At 43.5% G+C, this 20,795-nt stretch overlaps 1 protein-coding gene across 1 annotated transcript in view; it reads left to right on the top strand.

Annotated features, from left to right (window-relative positions):
* The first annotated feature begins 15,897 nt into the window (after positions 1 to 15,897).
* Positions 15,898 to 20,795, top strand: part of PARM1 (prostate androgen-regulated mucin-like protein 1) — a 58,876-nt gene continuing 53,978 nt past the window's right edge. Inside the window, exon 1 of the mRNA XM_067556992.1 lies at positions 15,898 to 16,148. Coding sequence (XP_067413093.1) covers positions 16,109 to 16,148 — 40 coding nt within the window. The 5' untranslated portion in view covers positions 15,898 to 16,108. The remainder of the gene's footprint in view (positions 16,149 to 20,795) is intronic.

The following is a 20,795-nucleotide window of genomic DNA, read 5'->3' as shown; positions in this document are numbered from 1 at the left end:
CACCTTGTAATGCTTTACTGGGATCACCAGTTTGGAGACTTATAAGCAGGACAAAAAATTTAAATGCCAACATATAACAAGCGTTTTGTGTCAAAGACAATTAAACCTGAAATAGTTAAAAAAAAACCAAAACAAACAAACTATATGACAGGAAACTAGATTAGAAACAAATATGATGGCACGATAGTTAAACAGTAATCTCCTTTGCAGGGGGAGACAATGGCAGGCTGCCAGCCACTTTCTATTTAAAATCTAACAAAGTAATAGCGGTATCAATTGCAGCAAGTCATACATCCTAAGAGCCAGCCTTCCAGAAGGCATCTAAATAAAGCTGAAGGATGACACTGGCTCTCTTTCATGAGGGCATCATGTACTGAGAGAAGTAACTTACACCCAACCAGCTACTGTCAATGACAGCCCACAGGAGCAGTAAACACTCACTAGGTGCCATGCAGGCCATGGCAGAGAGGACGTTTTGAGAACCAGAGTGGCCAGGTGCTCAGAAAGCCATTGAGGTTCGGAGAGTAGTTACAGACTGATGTCCAGAAGGAGAAAATGCCTCTTTTCTCACAGAGGTTCCACAGTCTACCCTCGCCTCCGTCCTAGACACTTCTGGAGTTTAGTAGATGGCTACCTTAATTTGTGGTGGTAATTTTCTATTGTTTCATTTGTATTGGAGATGCAACCACCACCATTGGAGTGAGTGGACATTGCCCCCTGCCATCGGATGGGAATATTAACCTTTTGTAATCCTTGCCCATCACTGATCTAAGAGAGATCATGAACATACTAAAGTGAACTGTCTCTCTCTTCTCAAACAGATGCCATGGGCCTTTTCCAAACAGAACCCTATCGGAGAACAATGCATTGCAACACCACCCTGTTCCACCAGAGCTATTGCTGATAATGCATTGTACCTTATTGTCAGATTTTTTTTTTTCCTGTAGTTGGCTCTGTAGCTTCTATGCCCTTGATTTAACCTATCTTTCAGGGCATTCTCTGCCGCAAACATTAATTTCAATTGCACTCAAGCAGCTGCATCATCATCATCTCCAAAGCACAAAGCCGCCGATTAGGTCTTCGTTAAGTTCTTGGAGAGAAAAAAAAAAACCCAAGCAGCACCGTAGTTTGTCATTCCCAGTTTTCATCACTGTTTCCAGAGTACAAGTTTCACTTTAAAAGAAAAAAAGATGCCCCTGTTTCTTAGGACTTGGCTACATGCAGTAACTATGCATCCTTTGATGTGTAATTTCTAAAGCACTCCCACACTCCTGGCTAGGCCCTGCCGGTGCAAACTAGAAGATCCCCAACAGTACTGTACCACATTAGTGCACACGTGGGAACTTCCTGTTTCCACCAGCAGCATCTTCCTGGGCCTGTTAATGTGCAATGCATGGGTACACATTAGAAATCATGCTGCTTTTGTGTGCACTGCTGCTGTGGGCAGACAAGCCCTTAAAGGAAACTCTGACAATAAATTTGGACCAAGATTTTCAGGAAAGGGTGCCTGAAGTTAGCTCACTTATTCACAAACCTGATCTCAACAGTGCTGATCACCCAGCTGCTGTCACTGAAGACAATGGAAGCCTCAGGGTGGGCTCAGCGCTTTGAAAATCAGGCCTCTGAGGGCCCGATTGTAAATGGCAATGAGCCCCATTGACTGTACACGAGTAAGGAGTTAAATTGTGGACAGCTTACTTGGGAGAGAGAGAGTGTTGCTCGCAGGGGCAAGAGCAGTCAATGGGGCTCACTGCCAACTAAGGAGTTCACAATCCAGCCCTGAGTTAGGATTCAGTATGAATCTAGGAACCTAACTTCAGTCTCCTATTTTTAAAACACTTGGCCCTTGATTTCAGTGTTGGGGAGGTGTGGGGAAGCCTAGCCAAACTCTAATTTATTTAGTGCAATCACACTTGAAAGGAGACATGACGCTTGCAAAGCCTTTACCTCCTCTGAATTCCCCCATCCCTGGTTCCAACTACTGCTTCGGTCAAAGCTCCAGATCAAACCAAACCAGTCTTGCCACTCACCCTTCCCAAGGCCTCACACGAGTGTTTGAGTTTTCCACTGGGGTGTAAAGTGGAAAGAGCCTCCAGGTTTCTGTTGGCCAGTGATGGTTCTCCACCTCTCTTGCTGGTGAGTCTCAGCTCAACATCTGTGTGCCAACAAGTTGGGCTCTGAGGCCCAGAACACAGGTCATGGAAGACCTAACCATGGACCATTGAAGTCAATAGAAAGCCGCTTACTGACTTCAATGGATGTTGAGTTAGGCCCTCAGGGTGTGTCTGCACCGCAAAGAAAAACCCACAGTGCACAACTCAGAGCCTGGGTCAATTGACTGGAGATCATGGGGCTCCAGCTGTTGGGCTATAAATAGCCCTATAGACATTCAGGCTTGGGCTGGAGTCCCAGCTCTGGGACCTGGCAAGATGAAGTAACACACTAGCATGTTATGAAAATCCCACCAAAGCTGTAAACTTCATAGAAACGCTGTACAAAGCGGTTAGTGCAGTCTTGAGATTGAGTATTTAAATGCATAGGAATCAGGAAAGTGACCTTATTAGGTCTACCATAGCAAAGACCAGCAGGGAAAGACTGAAAATCTTTCAGAACGACAGCATCTCTTCATGTCTAGAGAGTATTTTTTAAACAAGGTTAGTAGGTTACACTTTTCCCAAAGTACCCTCACTACAGCCACCTGGTGGTGTACCTGGGGAAAAAATGAGGGAAAAATACCAGTAAAGTTTGGGGTTTGGGTGGTTTTGTTTCCCAATGCCAATACCAGGTCCCCAGTTTTGCCATAATAAATTTTTGGGCAGCTATGATTTTCCATTCTCAAACAGTTAAAAAAAGGACACCAGGTCATTCAGGCCTCCCCACACAGTGATCCTAAAGGAGGCCTTTTTTTGGTGCTGTCAGTTCCATAGTGCTACGTGCTGCGAAGTGGTGAACTTAGGTGTGATTCCTGGGCTCAGTGACTCATTTCGCCCAAACCGTCAGGGCATAGGAGGAGTCCAAGCAGAACACACGCAGCCCTTGTAGCTGTAGAATAGTTGTTATGTGAGAGCTGTATGCAGGGTGGGGAGAATTTACATTGGAGGAAAAAGAAGAATTTCTTGAAAGTAAAGTTAGGGCTGGCACCGGTCCCAAAGTTCATGTTATTGCCCTGATTTTGATGGGTAGTGAGTGCATTGAAACCTGTATGGAAACTGTAAGCTGTCACTTTAATGCCCTGGGGGTTTTCCTGGTCCTGCTGGTAGCCTTGTGGGCCATCTGGACCTAGCAGCAGTCAGTTCTGTAGACAGCTTAAAGGAAGGCAGAGTAAGTTGTGCCTTTCTGTTTTAAGGATCAGCCTTTGCATGTCTCGGGTTTTGGGTTCCTCTGTGTTATTTTTCTGAATTATAAGAAATAAAGCAATATATGACATTGCAGCCTTCCAGCAAAAAAGTTTTCGTCTAACTTCTGTATGTATGGTGTGAACATAACAGGTAGGTCCTACAAAGAAATAAAGAGTCAGGTTTATTTGGTGGTGGTACTCAGTCTTCATGTTGTGAGGTTACCATACCAGCTGAGCTAATGTCAACATGCAGGAATACAACACACTCCTATTGAGCATGAAGGAGTCAAGAGGAGTAGGTCCAGTGAGGACAACAATAAAGATAGGAACCTTAAGCATGTGTAATTCCAAGAACATGTTGCTGGATCCCAAGAAATAATGGACAGTAAAGGCAATGCACAAGCAAGCTTAAACAAACACTGCAAGGGAATAGCAAGGTTAATAAAAGTATCAGAAGTAGACCTGATTTTAGTTGCATGTCTCTTTTAGGGTCCCTGTTCTCTGCCTTTTGCCTCCATCGTTTTTCTAGATAATTGTTTCTCATGAAAAAATGGACTTTCTATTGCTCTGACACATGTCCTAACAGACAAAGCAATGCATGCACATTACAGACAAGATTCTTCATGAGGAATTGCACCATGGATCTTTTATCCATGATGCAACTCTGTGGCATATGCAGAATATGCAAAAATGGTGCCCACACTGCAGATAAGAGATCCTCAGTAAAGAGGGGGACAGCAGATAACATTAAGAAATCTGTTGTACCACAGAATTTCTACTTTAAGTTCTCAGCACTGGTTGCACTAGGAGACTATTTGAAACTCTTTGGCATATGTAATTTGTATTCTGTTTGGAAAGGACTGGAGTTAGGACAAATTGGAAAGGACATATTGAAACACGGGTATTCATTGCAATTGGTAGTTAAGGACACAAATTTATCAAATGATATATAAGCTCTGCACAGGCTAGCACTCATTTGGAAATTTGATATTGGAGTCCACTCTTAGCCCTCCAATTTTATTTGTAATTTAAATATTTCCAGTGTGAAGAAAAAGTTTTAAAAGTTTAGAGAATAAAAAAGTGGGGGAGCGGATCTTGAAGATAAGGGATGGGTTTTCAAAGAACATTTAATACTGTGCTAACTCTGTTCCCAATGAAATCAATGATAAAACCCCCATTGATTTCAATGGCAGTAAAGTTTTGAAAATCAGCCTTTAACTGTATTTTATTCCCTTAGCCTATGTAACTTGACAGTATTTCTTAAAATGAAGCACTTTAATAAAGCACAGGAGTCCTGTGTGAACTACCATGTCTAGCAGGAAGTATAGTCTTCTACTCTTGTTTTTGTGATTTTTTTTAACTTCAAAAATATTGTAATAAAATAAATCCACCCTATAGCTGTTCATTTAACACACCAAAGCATGAAAAGTTTCTCTTTAGCAGATGTGCGATAGTACAAAGTAGCGATGCTCTGGAATAGCAGTAGACAACAAGTTTGTCCCATCCAGATGTGGCTACAACCAACAATTGAAATAGCAATACAATCCTAATGACACACCTAATTTTGGAAAATAAGGATAAAAATACAAAAATAACCCACTTTTACAGTTGCTATTAGAGTAATGTTCAATGTTGGATGTTTCACATTGTGTAACATGCCATATGCATAGCATTGACATACTTCATAACTATGCAGCACAGTGCCAGGAAACATGCAATCCTTATGCAAGTTAAATTTTCATAGCGTGTTAAATGCAAGTTAAATTTTCATAACATGAGGCTTTGCAAAGGAATTATTTTTGGTTGGGCTGAACTTTACTGACCAGCAGATGGCAGCCTATAGTCAAATATGCATAAGATGCATGCAGAAGAACCACTGCTACATTTGACTGAACTGTCCTACAGCTCCTAGGCTAGCCAACGTTGAGAGTTAACCATCACTGGAAACAGATGTCAGAAACAAGTGCAGCTGAACATGATTTAACTGCAATTACAAATTACAACAAGCTGTGTTCAGCACTTGTTTCAGTGACCATTCTTGTCCACACTTGCAGTTAGGCCGACTCAGAACTGATTTGTCATAATTTTCCCATCATAGTGGAGGGTTAATTTTTCATACTGTGTTGTACCACTAATACTGTTCAATCTCTGAGATGCATCCTTCCCTATGTATACAAACTATTCTGTAGACACACTTACATACCTTTTAAGGCGATAGAGTCTGGTTTACTTTCTCACTGAAGTAGGGAAAACATTCTATAGATGACAATTAAGATATTTATAATAAATTTCATTCCATTCACTGTATTTTGCTGCCACGAGAGAGATGGCTGAAATTTTCCTAATGGTAAGTTTGTCAAAAAAATGGCCTTCTTAAAGAAATGTGAGTGATAAACTGTAGATGTTATCCACAATTTGTTAGCCACCACATTTTTCATTTCAAATTATATTGATCAGAAAACCAGGTTTATGAGCAAAGAGAAGTTTGGAACAGTTGGTGAATTTTGCAAGAATTAAAAGGGATATGTTTTGAGCCCTGCAAAACGGAAAAAGCTCCAATACTTCTGGCCAGGTTCTCTGTGCATTCTATGATCAGCTGGAGTGAAGCATACAAAAAGGGATCACAGACTGGGCCCAGCAGTGGGGTTCTTAGTCACTAGCATGTGATTATAAAGAATTTACGACTGGTACACCAGCCTCCTCATCCGTACCTTTATGTAGCACTTCTGTCAGGGGCTGTGGGGCTCTGCTGCCTCCCTTCAGTTTGCATCCAAAATGGGGGAGGGGCCTTGAGCGGAGGGCAGGCTCATGCCTGCCTGCCCACCCACCCTAGTTTGCAAATAGGTTTGCATCCAGAATAATACAACAGTTTTGAGCCACCCATTCCCCATCACAGGTTATAGCCCACATAGCTGAATGGAAGGTGTGAGGTTCTAGCTAACACAGCTGAGTTTTTAGGGCCCAATCCTGCAATAGGATTCACCTGGCTGACACAAGTGAATGGTTCCCAGGGAGCAACTCTGCTTCAAGAACTGACTAATCAGAGACAACACACTAGTGCTACTTGCATAACTCCCTTCACCAGGACCTTGCAGAAACAAATCTAACACAGCAATGTCTTCCTAAGATTGAATATCTGCTCACATGCTAAGAAAAACAACTTGGAAAACTATGTGCAACAGCGCCACTTGGTAATGCCAAGGCATTTAACACCACTGGGATATTTTTCTGACTGAGGTCCAATCTTGTAAGTAAACAACTCCAGCGACCCTTCAAATGACCATAGGTACATCCAACTGTCATTCTGCACCTGCTGAGCCTGTAGTTGAAGTGCTTGTTGGTGCTGCTGAGGTGGCCAGGGTACAGCTTCATGAGCCAGAGAGCAAGAGATCTCCCAGGACCACTACTAGCATTTCAACATTCCCAATGGTAAGCTGCTGGTCAGGAAATAAAGTCCTTGCTTGCAGTTTTCTGAACAGTCCTGTATTATTAATGATGTATGCACCTTCCCTGATGTAGCCTATAGAACTATCCTGCTTGCTTGCATATATCTATCTATCCTTATAGATTTAAGTATTGTTGTTTTATTATAATAGAGTCATAGATTCATATTAAAGTATTATAGTTGTAATGCAAGGTACCTTACAGACCACATCCTGTCTGAAAGCTAAGGCAGTTAGCATACATATGTTTGGGATCTTTGACCCAAATAAATAATGATGTGTTAAAGGATAAGACATATATGGTTATAATCTTTATTCTAGATAAGTCAGGAGGTATCAAAATGGGGGGGGGGGGGGGCTGTCTCAGGTTATGCCCTGAGTAAACTTCACAGATACACCACAGAACCCACAAAAGGGTCAGAAATAACAAAGGTGAGATAAACGAACCGTCTGGAAAGGATGTGGATATGTCATTAATATGCACAAACCTGCCAGCCTATAGAATAAGTGTACCCTAATAATTTGGGGGTGAAGAATCCAAGTTTGGACTTAGAAGGCAGACCCCTACTGCTCAAGGTATAAGAAGGGGCAAATCATGTTACTTGGGGCGATTGTCAGCTACTCCTTCTTGAAGCTTCTTTTAGTTAGTGTTTTAAGATTTTTGTTCTTCGTTTATACTTAGTATTATTTGTAGTGTTAGTCTTAGCCTTATAGCTCTTAGCCCTCGAGCATTGCCTAGCTCTCCACCCCTCTACTCAAGAGTTGAGGAACCAGACATCTCTCTCAACCAGGTCATCAGGGAAGGGTGTGAGTATATCATTCCAAAGCATACCGTAGAAATATATATATCACATAAGACTCTAAAATAAGACTGTAATCCTATCCATTATCCATTTGATTATTCATTTTCTATCATTTTGTTATTTTAATAAAAGCTTATAAAATTATACAAATTTGGTTATCAGTGTGAGCATTCCTGAGGTGCACTCTGGGATCCTATAAAACTCTTCTGTAGCCTGATTCCAGGACAAGAACCTCATTATTTTTTTTTATCAGATCAATTGTCAAGCTTATAACCCCATTCAAATTACTAAACATCCAAAATCAGGCTACACTGAGAAGCCCACACTGATGTCAGTAAAGCAACCCCAGTAATCCACCAGCACTTGCATTACCATAGAAAGGTAGCCCATTCTGTTGATGTACTCTGTGGCAAGGTCGGCTGGTGCTAAAATAGAGATGTGTGTGCCATCTATTGCCCCACCGCAATTTGGGAACCCCATTGCTGAAAAACCATCCACTATGTCCTGCACATTTCCCAGAGTCACAGTCCTGCATAGCAGGAGGCGATTAATGGCCCTGCACACTTGCATGAGAATGGCTGCTTCAGTGGATTTCCAGACTCCAAAATGATTCCTGACCGACCAGTAGCGATCTGGCATTGCAAGTTTCCTCAGTCCAATCACCATTCACTTCTCAACTGTCAGTGCAGCTCTCATTTTGGTGTCCCTGTGTAGAAGGACCAGAGCAAATTCAACACAGATCCAGGAATGAGGCCTTGTGCATCCTAAAGTTCTGCAGCCACTGCTCATCATCCCAAACCTGCATGACAATGCAATCCCACCAGTCAATGCTTGTTTCTCAGGCCTAGAACCAGTGTCCATCATCTCCAGCTGCTCTGTGAATTTCACCAACTACCTTGAATTGTTTTTATGTCCAACAGCAATCTAGCCTCCAGGAATCATCATGTCCCTTGCGGCTCTGCAAATACTGCAGGATCAGGTGCCCTGTTCTTGCAACACTCATGACAATAGTGCAGAGCTGTGCAGATTCCATGCTTCGGTCAGAGATGGTGGACAGCAAAGAGAGACATGCAGGTTTGTGGCATTTTGAAAAGAAGGCCCAAAATATCATGGGCTGCAGATGAAATTACGGGATGGAGAAGACTGTTATGGGTAGGGGCCTACCAAATTCACAGCTGTGAAAAAGGCGTTACGGACCATGAAATCTGATCTCCCCTGTGAAATCTGGTCTTGTATATTTTTACCCTATACTATAGGGTAAAAGCATACGAAAGTGCACAGCATTTCTCAAACTTGGGGTCCCGCCCCAAAAGGGGGAATCAAAAGGCTATTGCAGGAGGGATCACAGTATTGCCACCCTTATTTTTGCACTGCTTTCAGAGCTGGGTGCCTGGCCAGCAGCCACCACTTTGGCCACTCAGCTCTGAAGGCAGCACAGAAGGAAGGATGGCAATACTATGACCCCCCTCCTACAATAGCCTTGTGACCCTTTTTTGGGTTGGGCCCTCCAACTTGAGAAATGCTGAGTCTTAAGGGTTTATATTTTGCCATATTTAAATACATATTCATGCTTTGTTATACCACCATGAAATTTAAGATTTAAATATCTGAAACTGTGAAATTCAAGATTTTTTAAATGCTATGACTCTGACATTTTTGAAAATAGACCGTGAATTTGGTAGGGTCCTAGTTATGGGAAGTTGACCCCCATGCTCCCAGTCACCTTTTCATGATTTGTTTTGGTCCCCATCAGGCACTGCAAGAACTTCCTAAAAGACCCTGTGCTGGAAGGTGGCAAGTTGCACAGTGGGATACCTACACATGATGCACTGCACTCTGCATTGATACAAGCGCTCCTGGTGAAGGTGTACACAGCCGACACAAGGAGCCATTTGTCTACACGCACAAGTGATTGAATAACTGAGGCGGCTATATGTCAATATAACATAGGTCGCCATAGTTTTGTAGTGTAGACATGGCTTAAGAGATAAAGTTAGAAAAGGTTACAAGCAAATAAAAGTGAAAATATGCATCTAAAAGTCTAAAACAATCTAGCCAGTTATGACTCAAGGCTTTGTTCAAGACTGCCTCCATCACCCACAGCCTTCCAGCAAGACAGAGACTGACCCTTGCTTTGGTCAGACTCTCTCCCAGAGGCACATTACTGCTGGGGCCTTTGTTGTCAGTGAAAGAGAGCGAGAGAGAACTTGGGTTTCTCTGCCCCTTTCTTTTATAGTCCAGTGAACCCTTGAAGTGGATTCTTCTTTAGGTTACCCCTAGAAGCAAAGTTTATTCAAACAGTAAATAAGGCAACATGGACTCTGGGGGTGAAGGAGGCTCCATGGTCTTTTTTCACACCTGTGTTTGCTGAAATACAAATTTGCTTTTTCTCCTGCCATTTCCTCCCCCTTCTGTCTGAGGATCCTGTTTACTACGGATATGTAAATGGTGGTACACACATTCCTTTGTTTAATATAGACCTGTCCAGGCAGGGCTGTGTGCAATGACCAAGGCGTGGATGGTCAGGCCTAGTGGTCAGAGCCCAAGGTCAGCATCAAAGACAAAGTCAGATGCCAAGCCAGAGGTCAGCGCCAGAGACAAAGTCTGGCGAAAGGCATGGGAGCAGGGACTTGGAGTAGGGCAGGAAAGCAGAAACTGGGAATAAATGGGAGAAAGACAATAGGAACCAGGAGCAGGCAGGAGGAGTCCGTAGTAGAAGCCAGCCAGGGGTTCTTCTAGTTGCTCAGATAACTTCCTTTTTCTTTTTCTTTTTCATGATGAAGCGGCCATGACTGACTAGTCTATAGCCTCAAGCAACCACAAGTTCTCAATACTTAGTGGTTTATATCCTCTCACTCCGCCCTGTGTCTTTCAGGTACTGTAACAGCACCTTTTTAACAATACTTCATTTCCCCAAGGTTTTTACTAAATAACAATATAATTTTTTGACCTTAAGTTTGAATTCTTCAGAAAGCTTTTCCCTTTCTTTATCACAGCCCTGACAGATCCATAAAAGGTGATCGATTGTTTCTTCCACCGTATAGCATGCAAGCAAAGTCCATCTTTGTAACTATTTACTGTAAAAAGATTTTTGTTTAAGCCACAATGGCGATGTCGTACTCTAAACAAAAGCACTTCATTAGTCCTATCCAGGCCCGGAAGCATGTCATAATCTTCAACTTTAGGGCACAATTAAAAAAGTCTTCTTCCTCTTTTTTCATGAATGTTCCCCTCCCCCCCTTCTCCCCCAAAAAACCAAAAAACATTTGGATTACTCTTAAATTTTTCTGTACTAGGCTTTTGAATTCCTGTTTACTCGAGGGTATTTTTAAGTCAATCCTTCCATTTCTTACAACTTTTTTGGCTGCTTTGTCCTCCATTTTGTTTTCTGTTATCCCAATAGACACCGGGGTCCAACCTAATGCTACATGTATCCCCATCTGTACTAACTTTGTTATTAGAAATATTATTTCATTGATTAATTCACTTCTACATGCTGAGACACCTTTCTTTATTTCCATAAGGCTGCAAACTGAATTTGAAAATATGATCACTGCTGCTAGGCATACATCCCAAATCCAATTTAATGCTAGCATTACTGCTACTAGTTCAGCTGTCATGACAGCTGCAGAGTCAGATGTTCTTTTAGAGGTACTAATTCCCCATTGTGGTGTACAATATGCCATCTCTACTCTTCCTATTTTCTTCTGTGTTTGGACCCATCTGTATATATTTGACAAAACTGACTCCAGTTTTCATCTATAAACTGGCATACTTCATTTTTAATACTTACTGTCTTTTTTATCTTTAAATTTATAAAATAAATTTTAAATCCATATTTGGACACGTGATGTTCCATCCATAACTAATTTTCCCATGAATAAAAGTTGTGTCTTCATTCAGCTTTTCCTTGTCTTTCAATTCCTGCATCCACACTTTAACGTGAATGACATGTGGAGTTCTAACAACATGTGCTACAGTTTGCCTATCAGATTTCCAACAATCCTCATAAATTTGTTTGGTACTTTCATCATTGTCATTTCCTTTATCTTTGGTCCAGAAAGTTAGGTCTAATAGTTTCATTCATAGTATAACTGGCATTTCACTAGAAGCTATCTGTAGCGCACATATAGGTGTTGTAATAAATGCACTACACACCATTGGTAGTGCCTGGACATACATTAAATCTAATTTTTTAAGTTCTGATTTTGATCCTGATCCAAAAGTTTGGCAGCCGTAGTCAATAGCTGGTCAGATTAAAGATGATTACCATTTTCTTATTTTCACATCAGCCCCCCAGTCAGATTTAAGCAGGTTAACCAGCCAGATTTAATCAAGTTAGTCTCAGCCAGATTAAAGCAGGTTAACCCTTCCTGTACATTTATCTTTAACATCATTTCTATGAACTTTCCAAAGTAATTTAGTATAAAATATTACTTCTAAGGATTTGAACCTTTCAACTATATGTATTTGTTCTCCATACAGACACAGTTTACATTCCTTTATAACTTTCCTTTTTGTAAAGATCAGTCCTTTGGGTTTAGTAATGGAGACCTTGAAACGCAATGCATTTCCCCAGTCAGAGGTCTCTCGTAGCGCTTTGTTGATTCTCTTTTCTGCCACCTCAATATTCCTGCTCAGAACCCACACAGAACAATCATCTGCAGATAGAGTGACACCTACCTTGGCACCTTCCACTTGGGTGTGGGAGATCATTTATCATAATATTAAACAACATTGGGCTAACACTTGCCTGTGACATACCATTTTTAGTATTATATACATTCAACATAACTTTTCCAATTCAGCCCTTCATGGTCCTTTTACTCAAAAATTCTCTAATCCATCCATACATTCGTCTCCATATCCCTTGTGCACATACTTTGTACAATAAGCCTTATATGCCTTTTCAATATCTAGAAAGGCAGCTATCATGAAAACCCTTGTGCTTCATACTTTTGTATTTCGATTTCTAATTTAGCAATGTGTTCAATGGTGCATCTTCCTCTTCTAAAGCCACTCTGCACCTTATCTTTAATGCCATTGTTTTCCATACAAGCAACCAATCTTTCATTCACCATTCTTTCCATAATTTTACCCAGACAGGATGTAAGGGTAATTTCTCTATGGGCATCCACTTTTATGGATAATTGCCAGGTTTACGTATTGGGATTACTACTGCATGTTTCCACCCTACCAGGATCACTCCTTTTCCCCTCATGTAGTGTTAAATAATTCCAATATAATCCTCAACCTGCTTTCAGAGAGATATTTAAACATTATGTTACATATATTATCTTTACCTGGGGATGTGTTCTTGCTGATACCATTAGCTTGCTCAATTTCTTGCATACAAAACCATTCATTCAGGATAGCATCTTCATGTTTACTCCAACTACATATTTGATTATGACTCTCTTCAATGAATTATCTTTTACTGTGGTAGAAAACTTCACTTTGGTTTTCATCATTACTCACCCCTCAAAAAGTTTCTGATAAAGCTTTTGCTTTCTCATTATCAAGAGGAGCCATGGGGGCAAAAAATAATTTGTTTCAAGACTTGAGCTTGATAAACTTATGGAGGGGGTGGTATGATGCAACTACCTATAATGGCATGTAGCCGATCTGCGACCGCTAGCAGCAACATCTCCAAAGCCCAATGATAGGACACTAGATGGGGAGGGCTCTGAGTTACTACAGAGAATTCTTTCTGGGTGTCTGGTTGCTGGGTCTTGCCCACCTACTCAGGGTTTAACTGATCTCCGTATTTGGGTCAGGAAAGAATTTTCCCCCAGGGCAGACTGGCAGAGACCCCTGGGGAGGTTTCGCCTTCTTCTACAGCATGGGGCATGGGTCACTTGCAGGTTTAAACTAGTGTAAATCATTATTTAAGGGCTTCAGTAACTCAGCCAGAGGTTAAGGCTCTATTTCAGGAGTTGGCAGGTGAGGTTCTGTGGCCTGCAATGTGCAGGAGATCAGACTAAATGATTATGATGGTTCCTTCTGGCATTAAAGTCTCTGAGTCTATTTCAATTCCTAACTGTGTTGTCAGTCGATGATCTAAAGACTTCAGGTTACAGAGAATCCACCATTTACACTAGATAAAGTTCCTTGCTGCTGTGAGGATAGAGACACGATACCTATCGCGCTGTCTGGAGTGACACACAACTGTGAGTGCCTATCTCTGGGTAGACTGTCAGGGCAGACACCCCAGGCTGGTGGTGTGTTCTATAATTAGATTTCTCCAAGCCAGTAACAAATATGAACGCCTGGATCACTATACCAGACTTACCAGGGAGACACAAACAGTCCCCTTAGACTCTCCAATCTATCTTGCCACCCAGACAAACTGGACTTTGTTATAAAAGAGCACTTAAACCAAAAAAAATAAAATAAAATAAAATAAAATAAAAGACACCACATTGAGGTTTCTCCCAGTCCCAAGAGACCGGTCATTTACCTCAGATCAATTGGCACGCTAGATCTTACACCAAAGACAACACTGGCAGCCAGTTGTATAGTAAACTAAAGATTTATTAGGTAAGAAAAGGAAAAGAGAATTATGAAGAGGTTAAAGCAGGTAAAATATATGTAGAGGTGAAGCACAGTTTGTAACTCCAAATGGTGGCAGTGATGTAATAAACTGCCAGTTTCACAAAAGTCTTTTCAGGGTACCCAACTAGTTTCTGGGGATCTCTGCTTTGCATCTGGTACACGTCCATGTAAGAGTCCAAACAGTTCAGAGATGAAGGATCTTTTCTAGAACCTATATTTATATTTTCTTCTGGCAGAAAGCAAGCTGACAGTCTCTCTACCCATGTGGGTTTTTCCTTGGATGATGGTGAGTGAGGAATGCACTTTGATTCTCTTGCCGCCAGCCATCACACACAATGGTCATTCTGATAAAGCCCTTCATTAGCATTCCACAGGACTTCTTGGATGTCTGATGAGTTATTTAGTTACAGGGTATTTACAATGTAAATATTTACAATTACATTATGACAGGACACAGATAAGGAAAAACAATGCATGTAATATCCCATTCGTTTTATGACGTTTAAAAACCCAAAACACGTAAACATTTAATGATCACTTTGAGCTATACTAATACACAAGTGAATTGACCTGAATACACTCTGACATGACCTAATCTGCCAGTATCACAGAGTCTCATAGTGAAAGTGATTCCATGTTGTTGCTTGCTAAAAAGCAGATCTATCTGTTACTGTCCCCTTTCATTGCCAATCAAAGCTGATGACATCTGGCTAGAGGTGTTAGCTTGCCCTCTGTCTCTTAGGAACAGGTTTACCTACACTCCAGACTTGTCTGGTAATAAACACATTTCTGTCAGAATTTCAGTTTATGTTCATAGCTTTACATACATAGTGCCTACACCCATTTCATCATGACATTATTGATCAATGAGTTATTAGTTTTCAGATGATACCTCACAAGGCATATTTTGTATGAAAATTATTACAGTCATATGTAGGGTGTGAATACTGGGGTGCACTTGGTCCCAGGAGGTTATTGCTAATAATTACTATACATTCTGAAAGTATTTAACCCTTACTATCTGGTTAACTTTGACTTCCTTGAGCCACTGGTACAATCAAGTTGTACAGCCAGTCAATTCCCCTCTCTGTGCAGTTAATTCTCAGCCTGTCAGTGATTCTCAATCAGGGGCACATGTACCCCCTGTGGGGTACACAGATGTCTTCCAGGGGGCACATCAACTCAGCTAGTTATTTGCCTTGTTTCGCAACAGGCTACATACAAAGCCCTAGCCAAGGCAGGACAAACTAAAATTTCATACAGGCAGTGACTTGTTATACCGCTCTATATCCTCTACGCTGAAACACAAGTACAATATTTATATTCCAGTGGATTTATTTTCTGTTGATATGGTACACGTGAGAAAGCAAGCACTTCTCCAGCCACAGTGCATTGTGACACCTTTGTATTTGGGTCTGATTTTTGTAGCGAGTGGTTTTTAAGTGAGGTGAAACTGGGGTCTGAGGGGGGTGGGTGATACGCAGGACAAATCAGACTCCCTGTAAGGGGCACAGCAGCAGTCTGGCAAGGTGGAGAGCCACTGACTTAGACTGTCAACTCCATGGGGCAGGGGCTCCCCACTGCACCCCGCATCTCTGGCACTGCTCCATTAAACCCCACTCCCTACAGCGGCTGGGGGAAGCACCTGAACTGGGGCAAGACGCTGGGTGAGGGGAGCCCCGGCCGGCAAACGGCATCTGCCAGGGGAGCGCGGTCGCGGGGGCTGACCCGGGCCAGAGGAACCGGCTGGGCGGGCGCTGCTCGGGCGTGAGGCGCCCCGCCCCGCGCGCTGTCCGGCCAGCAGAGGCCGCGCCGGCGCCGCGGGTCCGCTCCCCGGAGGGAGGCCGGGTGTGGGAGGGGTTTGGCGGCAGGGCGGCGGCGCTAGAGGCTCCGGCGGGCCGGGCATGGAGCAGAAGCGTGGAGCGCGCCGCTGGGTGGGAGGCTGCTGCCGCTGAGCGCTGCGGGGGACCATGCTCTGCCCGGCTGTCCTTGCCCTCCTCGCCACCGCCGGTAAGAGGAAGCCCGGCCGCTGGCGCGGGGTGCCCGGGGGCGGCGGCGGGTCGATGGGAACCCCCCGGTGCGGCGACTCGCTGCGCAGGATCGGCGGGGCTAGGCGCTGCTGTGCGAGCCGTGACAAGCGGGGTTCGGGGGCTGAGTCCCCGCGGAGACAGGCTGGTTCTGCCCGGCCGACTCAGCCCAGGTGCGGGGGCCGAGCGGGGCCGCCGAGAGTTCGGTACCAGCCGCCGGCCCAGAACCATGGGGCGCAGGGGTGGAAGCCGCGGAAATGAAGCGGGACAGGTGGGGGAGGCAGGTAGAACTGCCCCAGGGTGAGGGGTGGTTCCGCTCTGCCTCGGGTGGCCCTGGGATGTGCATATCCTCCTGGCAGCGGTTATCCCAACTCCTCCGGTGAGTTCACCTTGCCGGTGCAACGCATAGCAGGCGACTTCTCTTGGTTGCGTATTCCTCTGGCTGGTCATAAAATCAGAATCCTGGGGGAGTCCTAGCTTCTAAGGCCAGAAGGGACCCCCTTGTGATCATCCCATTTGACCTCCTGTATAATAGACCGTAGGCCCTAGACCATTCCCTGAATAATTCCTAGAGCAGGCCTTTTATAAGTCTTGATTTACAAATTGTCAGTGAAGGAGACTCGATCCACGGCTCCTCTGCTGCGACTGCATTTTAGGTGCCTAGAGATCCCTTCTTAATGTCTGAAACATGAAACTTGCATGTTGACAACAAGATCTAGTTTTAGATATTACTTTACCCACACAGCAAAAATTGATTATTACAGGGGTTCTCAAACTGGGAAGGGGTTGCAAACTGGGAAGGGGTTATTATGGGGGGCGTCACGAGCTGACAGCCCCCACACATGCTCGTAAGGGTAGCATGGCATGGGGGGGGGCATTACTTTGGGGAGGAGGGTGTCATCACAGCCTGAAATATTTTCAAAGAGGGTCCAAACCAAAATTTTGAGAACACCTGAATTATTAGTTATTGAATTGCAGATTTATCGCTGCGCTTCTGTGATCCATTGGTAAACAACAGGCTATATTTATACTAGGAAATAACATTGTAATGGTGAAAATGTAGGTGTGCGACCCATAGATCTAGCCCAGTGTTTCTCAATTGGGGTTCCGCGAGCAGCTGTTCTCCGCGCCGCCGAAAAAGGGAAGATGTCCCGGTTTTTTCGGCGGAGGGTATCAAGTATAAGTGTAATTTAATTTATATTTAATAGAGAAACGTTGACCTTGTTGTTTGTATATAATTTGCTTATTTCGACATTTTTTTGGGGCTCCATATGTAAAAATACTGTTAAGAGTTTGAGGGATTCCGCAATTATTTATCGAGTTCAAAAGGGTTCCATGGCCAAATTTAATTGAGAAACACTGATCTAGCCATTGCTACTTTAGGAAGCTACAGTGAAATATATTTGTCTAGTACATCATTTATGATTTAAAAAAAAAAATCAGGTGTATCAAATGTCAGGGGAAAATGCTACAATATACTTTATAACTGTTTCACTCCACTTAAAAAGATTTCAGGTTTTCAACCATAGCTTAGCAGAAATCTGTCCCAAAATGGCATGCTCTGTTTACTAATAAGGACTTGTCTAAATTAAAGCTGTGTTCTTGTTGGAGGAGTACAGACCCGATTAGGGAGAAATTCTTCTGCTAAGTATTTTTACAGCCCTTGCAGTCTGCCAGTGAGAGTTTTTTTCCTAGCGGTATGATAGCAGCCACTGTAAAAGGAGGGGGGTGGAAAGAGGTGGGGAGAATGGTTGAAAAATGACCTTGCTTGCATAGAACATGAAGACAGAAGAGGCTGTCAGGGGAAGAGCTAGGTATTAAGCAGTAAGTCATATGGTTGTGAGAGCTGCTGCAGGGTTTTTGTTGTTGAGTGTTGTTTTTTTTTTTTTGTTTTTTTTTAAAACAGTACTTGCTAGCAGAGATAGGCCTGAACCAATCCACCCCTGAATGCTGGGGAAGTAAAGTCCAGCCACAAAAAGTTTATCATTGGAGCCATTCTGAACATTGGTGTTCAGACCCTCCCCTATTAACTGATAATGGCTGGGTCCTCCCCAGCTAGGATTTCCCCACCCTTTTCACCCAGGTGCCTCTGTTATGCTGACTGCAGCCCTTTGTCCACCCTTGCCCTGGACTTGGCAGAGCCCTCCATGTGCAGCTGGAGTCAGGGCAAGGTGACTGGAGGAGTGAGCAGTGGGTGGGAATGCACCATCTCAGACCTTGTAGGGATCTCACTGGGAGGGAAAAAAAAAGCTGCTTGGCTCCAGGTAGCATTCCCCTCAGCCCTCACCCCCTTGGGGCTAGCAGCTGCCAAGTGGAGTTCCTGTTAACAGCCCCAATGGAGCTAAGCTGCTTGGGAACATTGAGCTATCAAAACCACCTTTACCCCAATCTGTAAGACTCAAGGCATAACCCGCTTAAGGCACCCCCATCTTTCCCCAGTCCATAGGGCTCCAGAAGAAAGGCACCTACCCTTACCGAGTTCACACTCTAGGTTCTCAGGGTCGCCCATTCCCAAGGCCGTAGGGCTCCGGGCATAAGCTGGTTAATTGAAGTACCCACCCTTTCCCAATTCATAGGGCTCCAAGTGTAATTCTCTGTGGGTTTGCAGGATCTTTTGCCAGGGAAGGAGCCTTACACAGTAATATCCTTATTCTCTATTAACAATTACCAAACCCGAATACACAGGCTAAGCATACAATGCTCACCATTCCCGATAACACAGACAAACTTCTCCTGGTGGTTAATAAGGATTAGATCATCTGGGGACTCCAGCTTCAGTAAATACAGCTGGCCAGCTGATCTGATCTTGGGCTGTGTCCTGGAGTTAGGTTCTAAAGAACTTCCTTTTGGACCTCAGTTTAAACAGGTAAAATTTGGGTCCTGCTTAGCTGTTCCTTAACCAATCATTTTAAACTGAAGTACTAGAAAACACCAATCCTAGCCCATTACAAAACAGTTCTTTAACCAATCATATCCCACCACCTTAACTGATTTAAATAGTGCACCCTTACTTATGCAACAGACAGAAACAATCAAAGAACTAGACAGAAATCATTCAGATAAACAATAGAGAAGGGGGTACCACAAAGACAAAACAATAAGTGTAGGTTTTACAACCACAACTGTTGAAAAGTGACAAGGTTTTCTTTAAGCATCGTAAGATCTGTTTTTGTCTGGTGGTGGTAGGTACTATTAGGACAGTAGCACCTTCTTAACAGCCCGATATTACATTGTCTTGATGTAATTTCAGGAATGTGAAGAGGTGCCTGTATGGCTGCTTTCTTTCCTAATATGGCTGCTACTGCTTAACCCAAGAACAAGGCCTAAGCTTAGCCAAAAAAACAAGGCCTCAGACCTTATATAGCGTGCTCATCTCTACAGAGCGTCACAGATATTAATTAATTTTCAAAACAGTCCTGGGACATGAGGGGTATTTTCCCCATTTTATATATGGGAAATAGAGATACAAATTAAGGTCAACAGTATCTGATAACTTTCGGTGCCCACTTTCAGGTGTCTAGGACCTGATTTTTTTCAGAGAAAGTAGCATTATGCAGCACTTTATACGTTCAAAGCATCGCTCCCATTGACTGCAGTTACAGCTGCAATTGCTCAGCACTTCTGCAAATCAGACCCCAGAGTCTTAAGCGAGACATCCAGAAGATGAGGTATATGCCATTAGTGACCAGCTGTGAAAAGTTTGCTTTAAGTGACTCGTCTAGCGTAACACAGGAGCTCAGTGGCACAGGCAGGCTTAGAATCCAGTTCTCCAGGGCAAGTCAGCTGCCTAGCTGTTAGACCATCCCTTCTTTGCTTGCAATCTCCTGCCTCAGTCATTACAAACCTTCCAACTTCTGCAACAAACAAAGCAGAAGTCCTACGGACAATGGCTTCCTTCACTGCATAGCCCTGACTGATCACCAGCCCAGCTTCGTCTTGTGCACTGAATGAGGCAGAGATCCTGTGGAAAAAATAGTGCGCTCATGTAATTAAAGACTGTATCCCAATGCACAAGAGAGCTGAATTAAGGTTTCACCGATAATGTTGGCATTTCCTAAGGTTAACCTGAGTGCTTGGCTTTGCACCCTAAGTGTTTCTTTAGCTGTTGTGTGTGTGTAATTTCCTATGTTTTTAAAAAGGCAAACTGAGAAAAATAAATCCCATCATGTGGCATCTTATTGGTGTCCACATGGGTCATCAGCAGCATTAGCATCACCATGCAGACATCTGCCAGTTGAGCTACTGGAGCAACTGGCAAGGAAGGCGAGGAACCCCGGTGGGCCAGTCAGTACTCCACTTTGGTCCCACAGCCCACCAGAGACAGCTGTTAGCAGCTCCTTCACAGAGCTATGAGAATGGGCGTGTACCTGGTGCTGTTCGTGAGCTCCCCCGACACCTGCTCCTTTTGCAGCAAGAGGGAGACCCTGCCGCACATCTACGTAGAGCGCATCAGATTGCAGTTCCTCTTCTAGCTCCTGCAGAACTTCTTGTGCTGAGGTTCTGACTGCACTTTTCCCCATACCTGCTGATCTTGGCTCATCCCATCCATGGCCCCACAAAGTCGCAAGACCTTCTCATCAGCCTCCTCCTGGCACTGGCCATGACGGCCAATCTTCCATACCTAGAGGAG

The sequence above is a fragment of the Emydura macquarii genome, unplaced genomic scaffold, assembly GCF_026122565.2.
Source record: "Emydura macquarii macquarii isolate MOO-44397 ecotype Brisbane River unplaced genomic scaffold, CSIRO-AGI_Emac_v2 contig_1790, whole genome shotgun sequence".
NCBI lineage: Eukaryota > Metazoa > Chordata > Testudines > Chelidae > Emydura > Emydura macquarii.
Note: the sequence above shows the minus strand (reverse complement) of the source record. Positions and strands in the feature narration are given on the sequence as shown.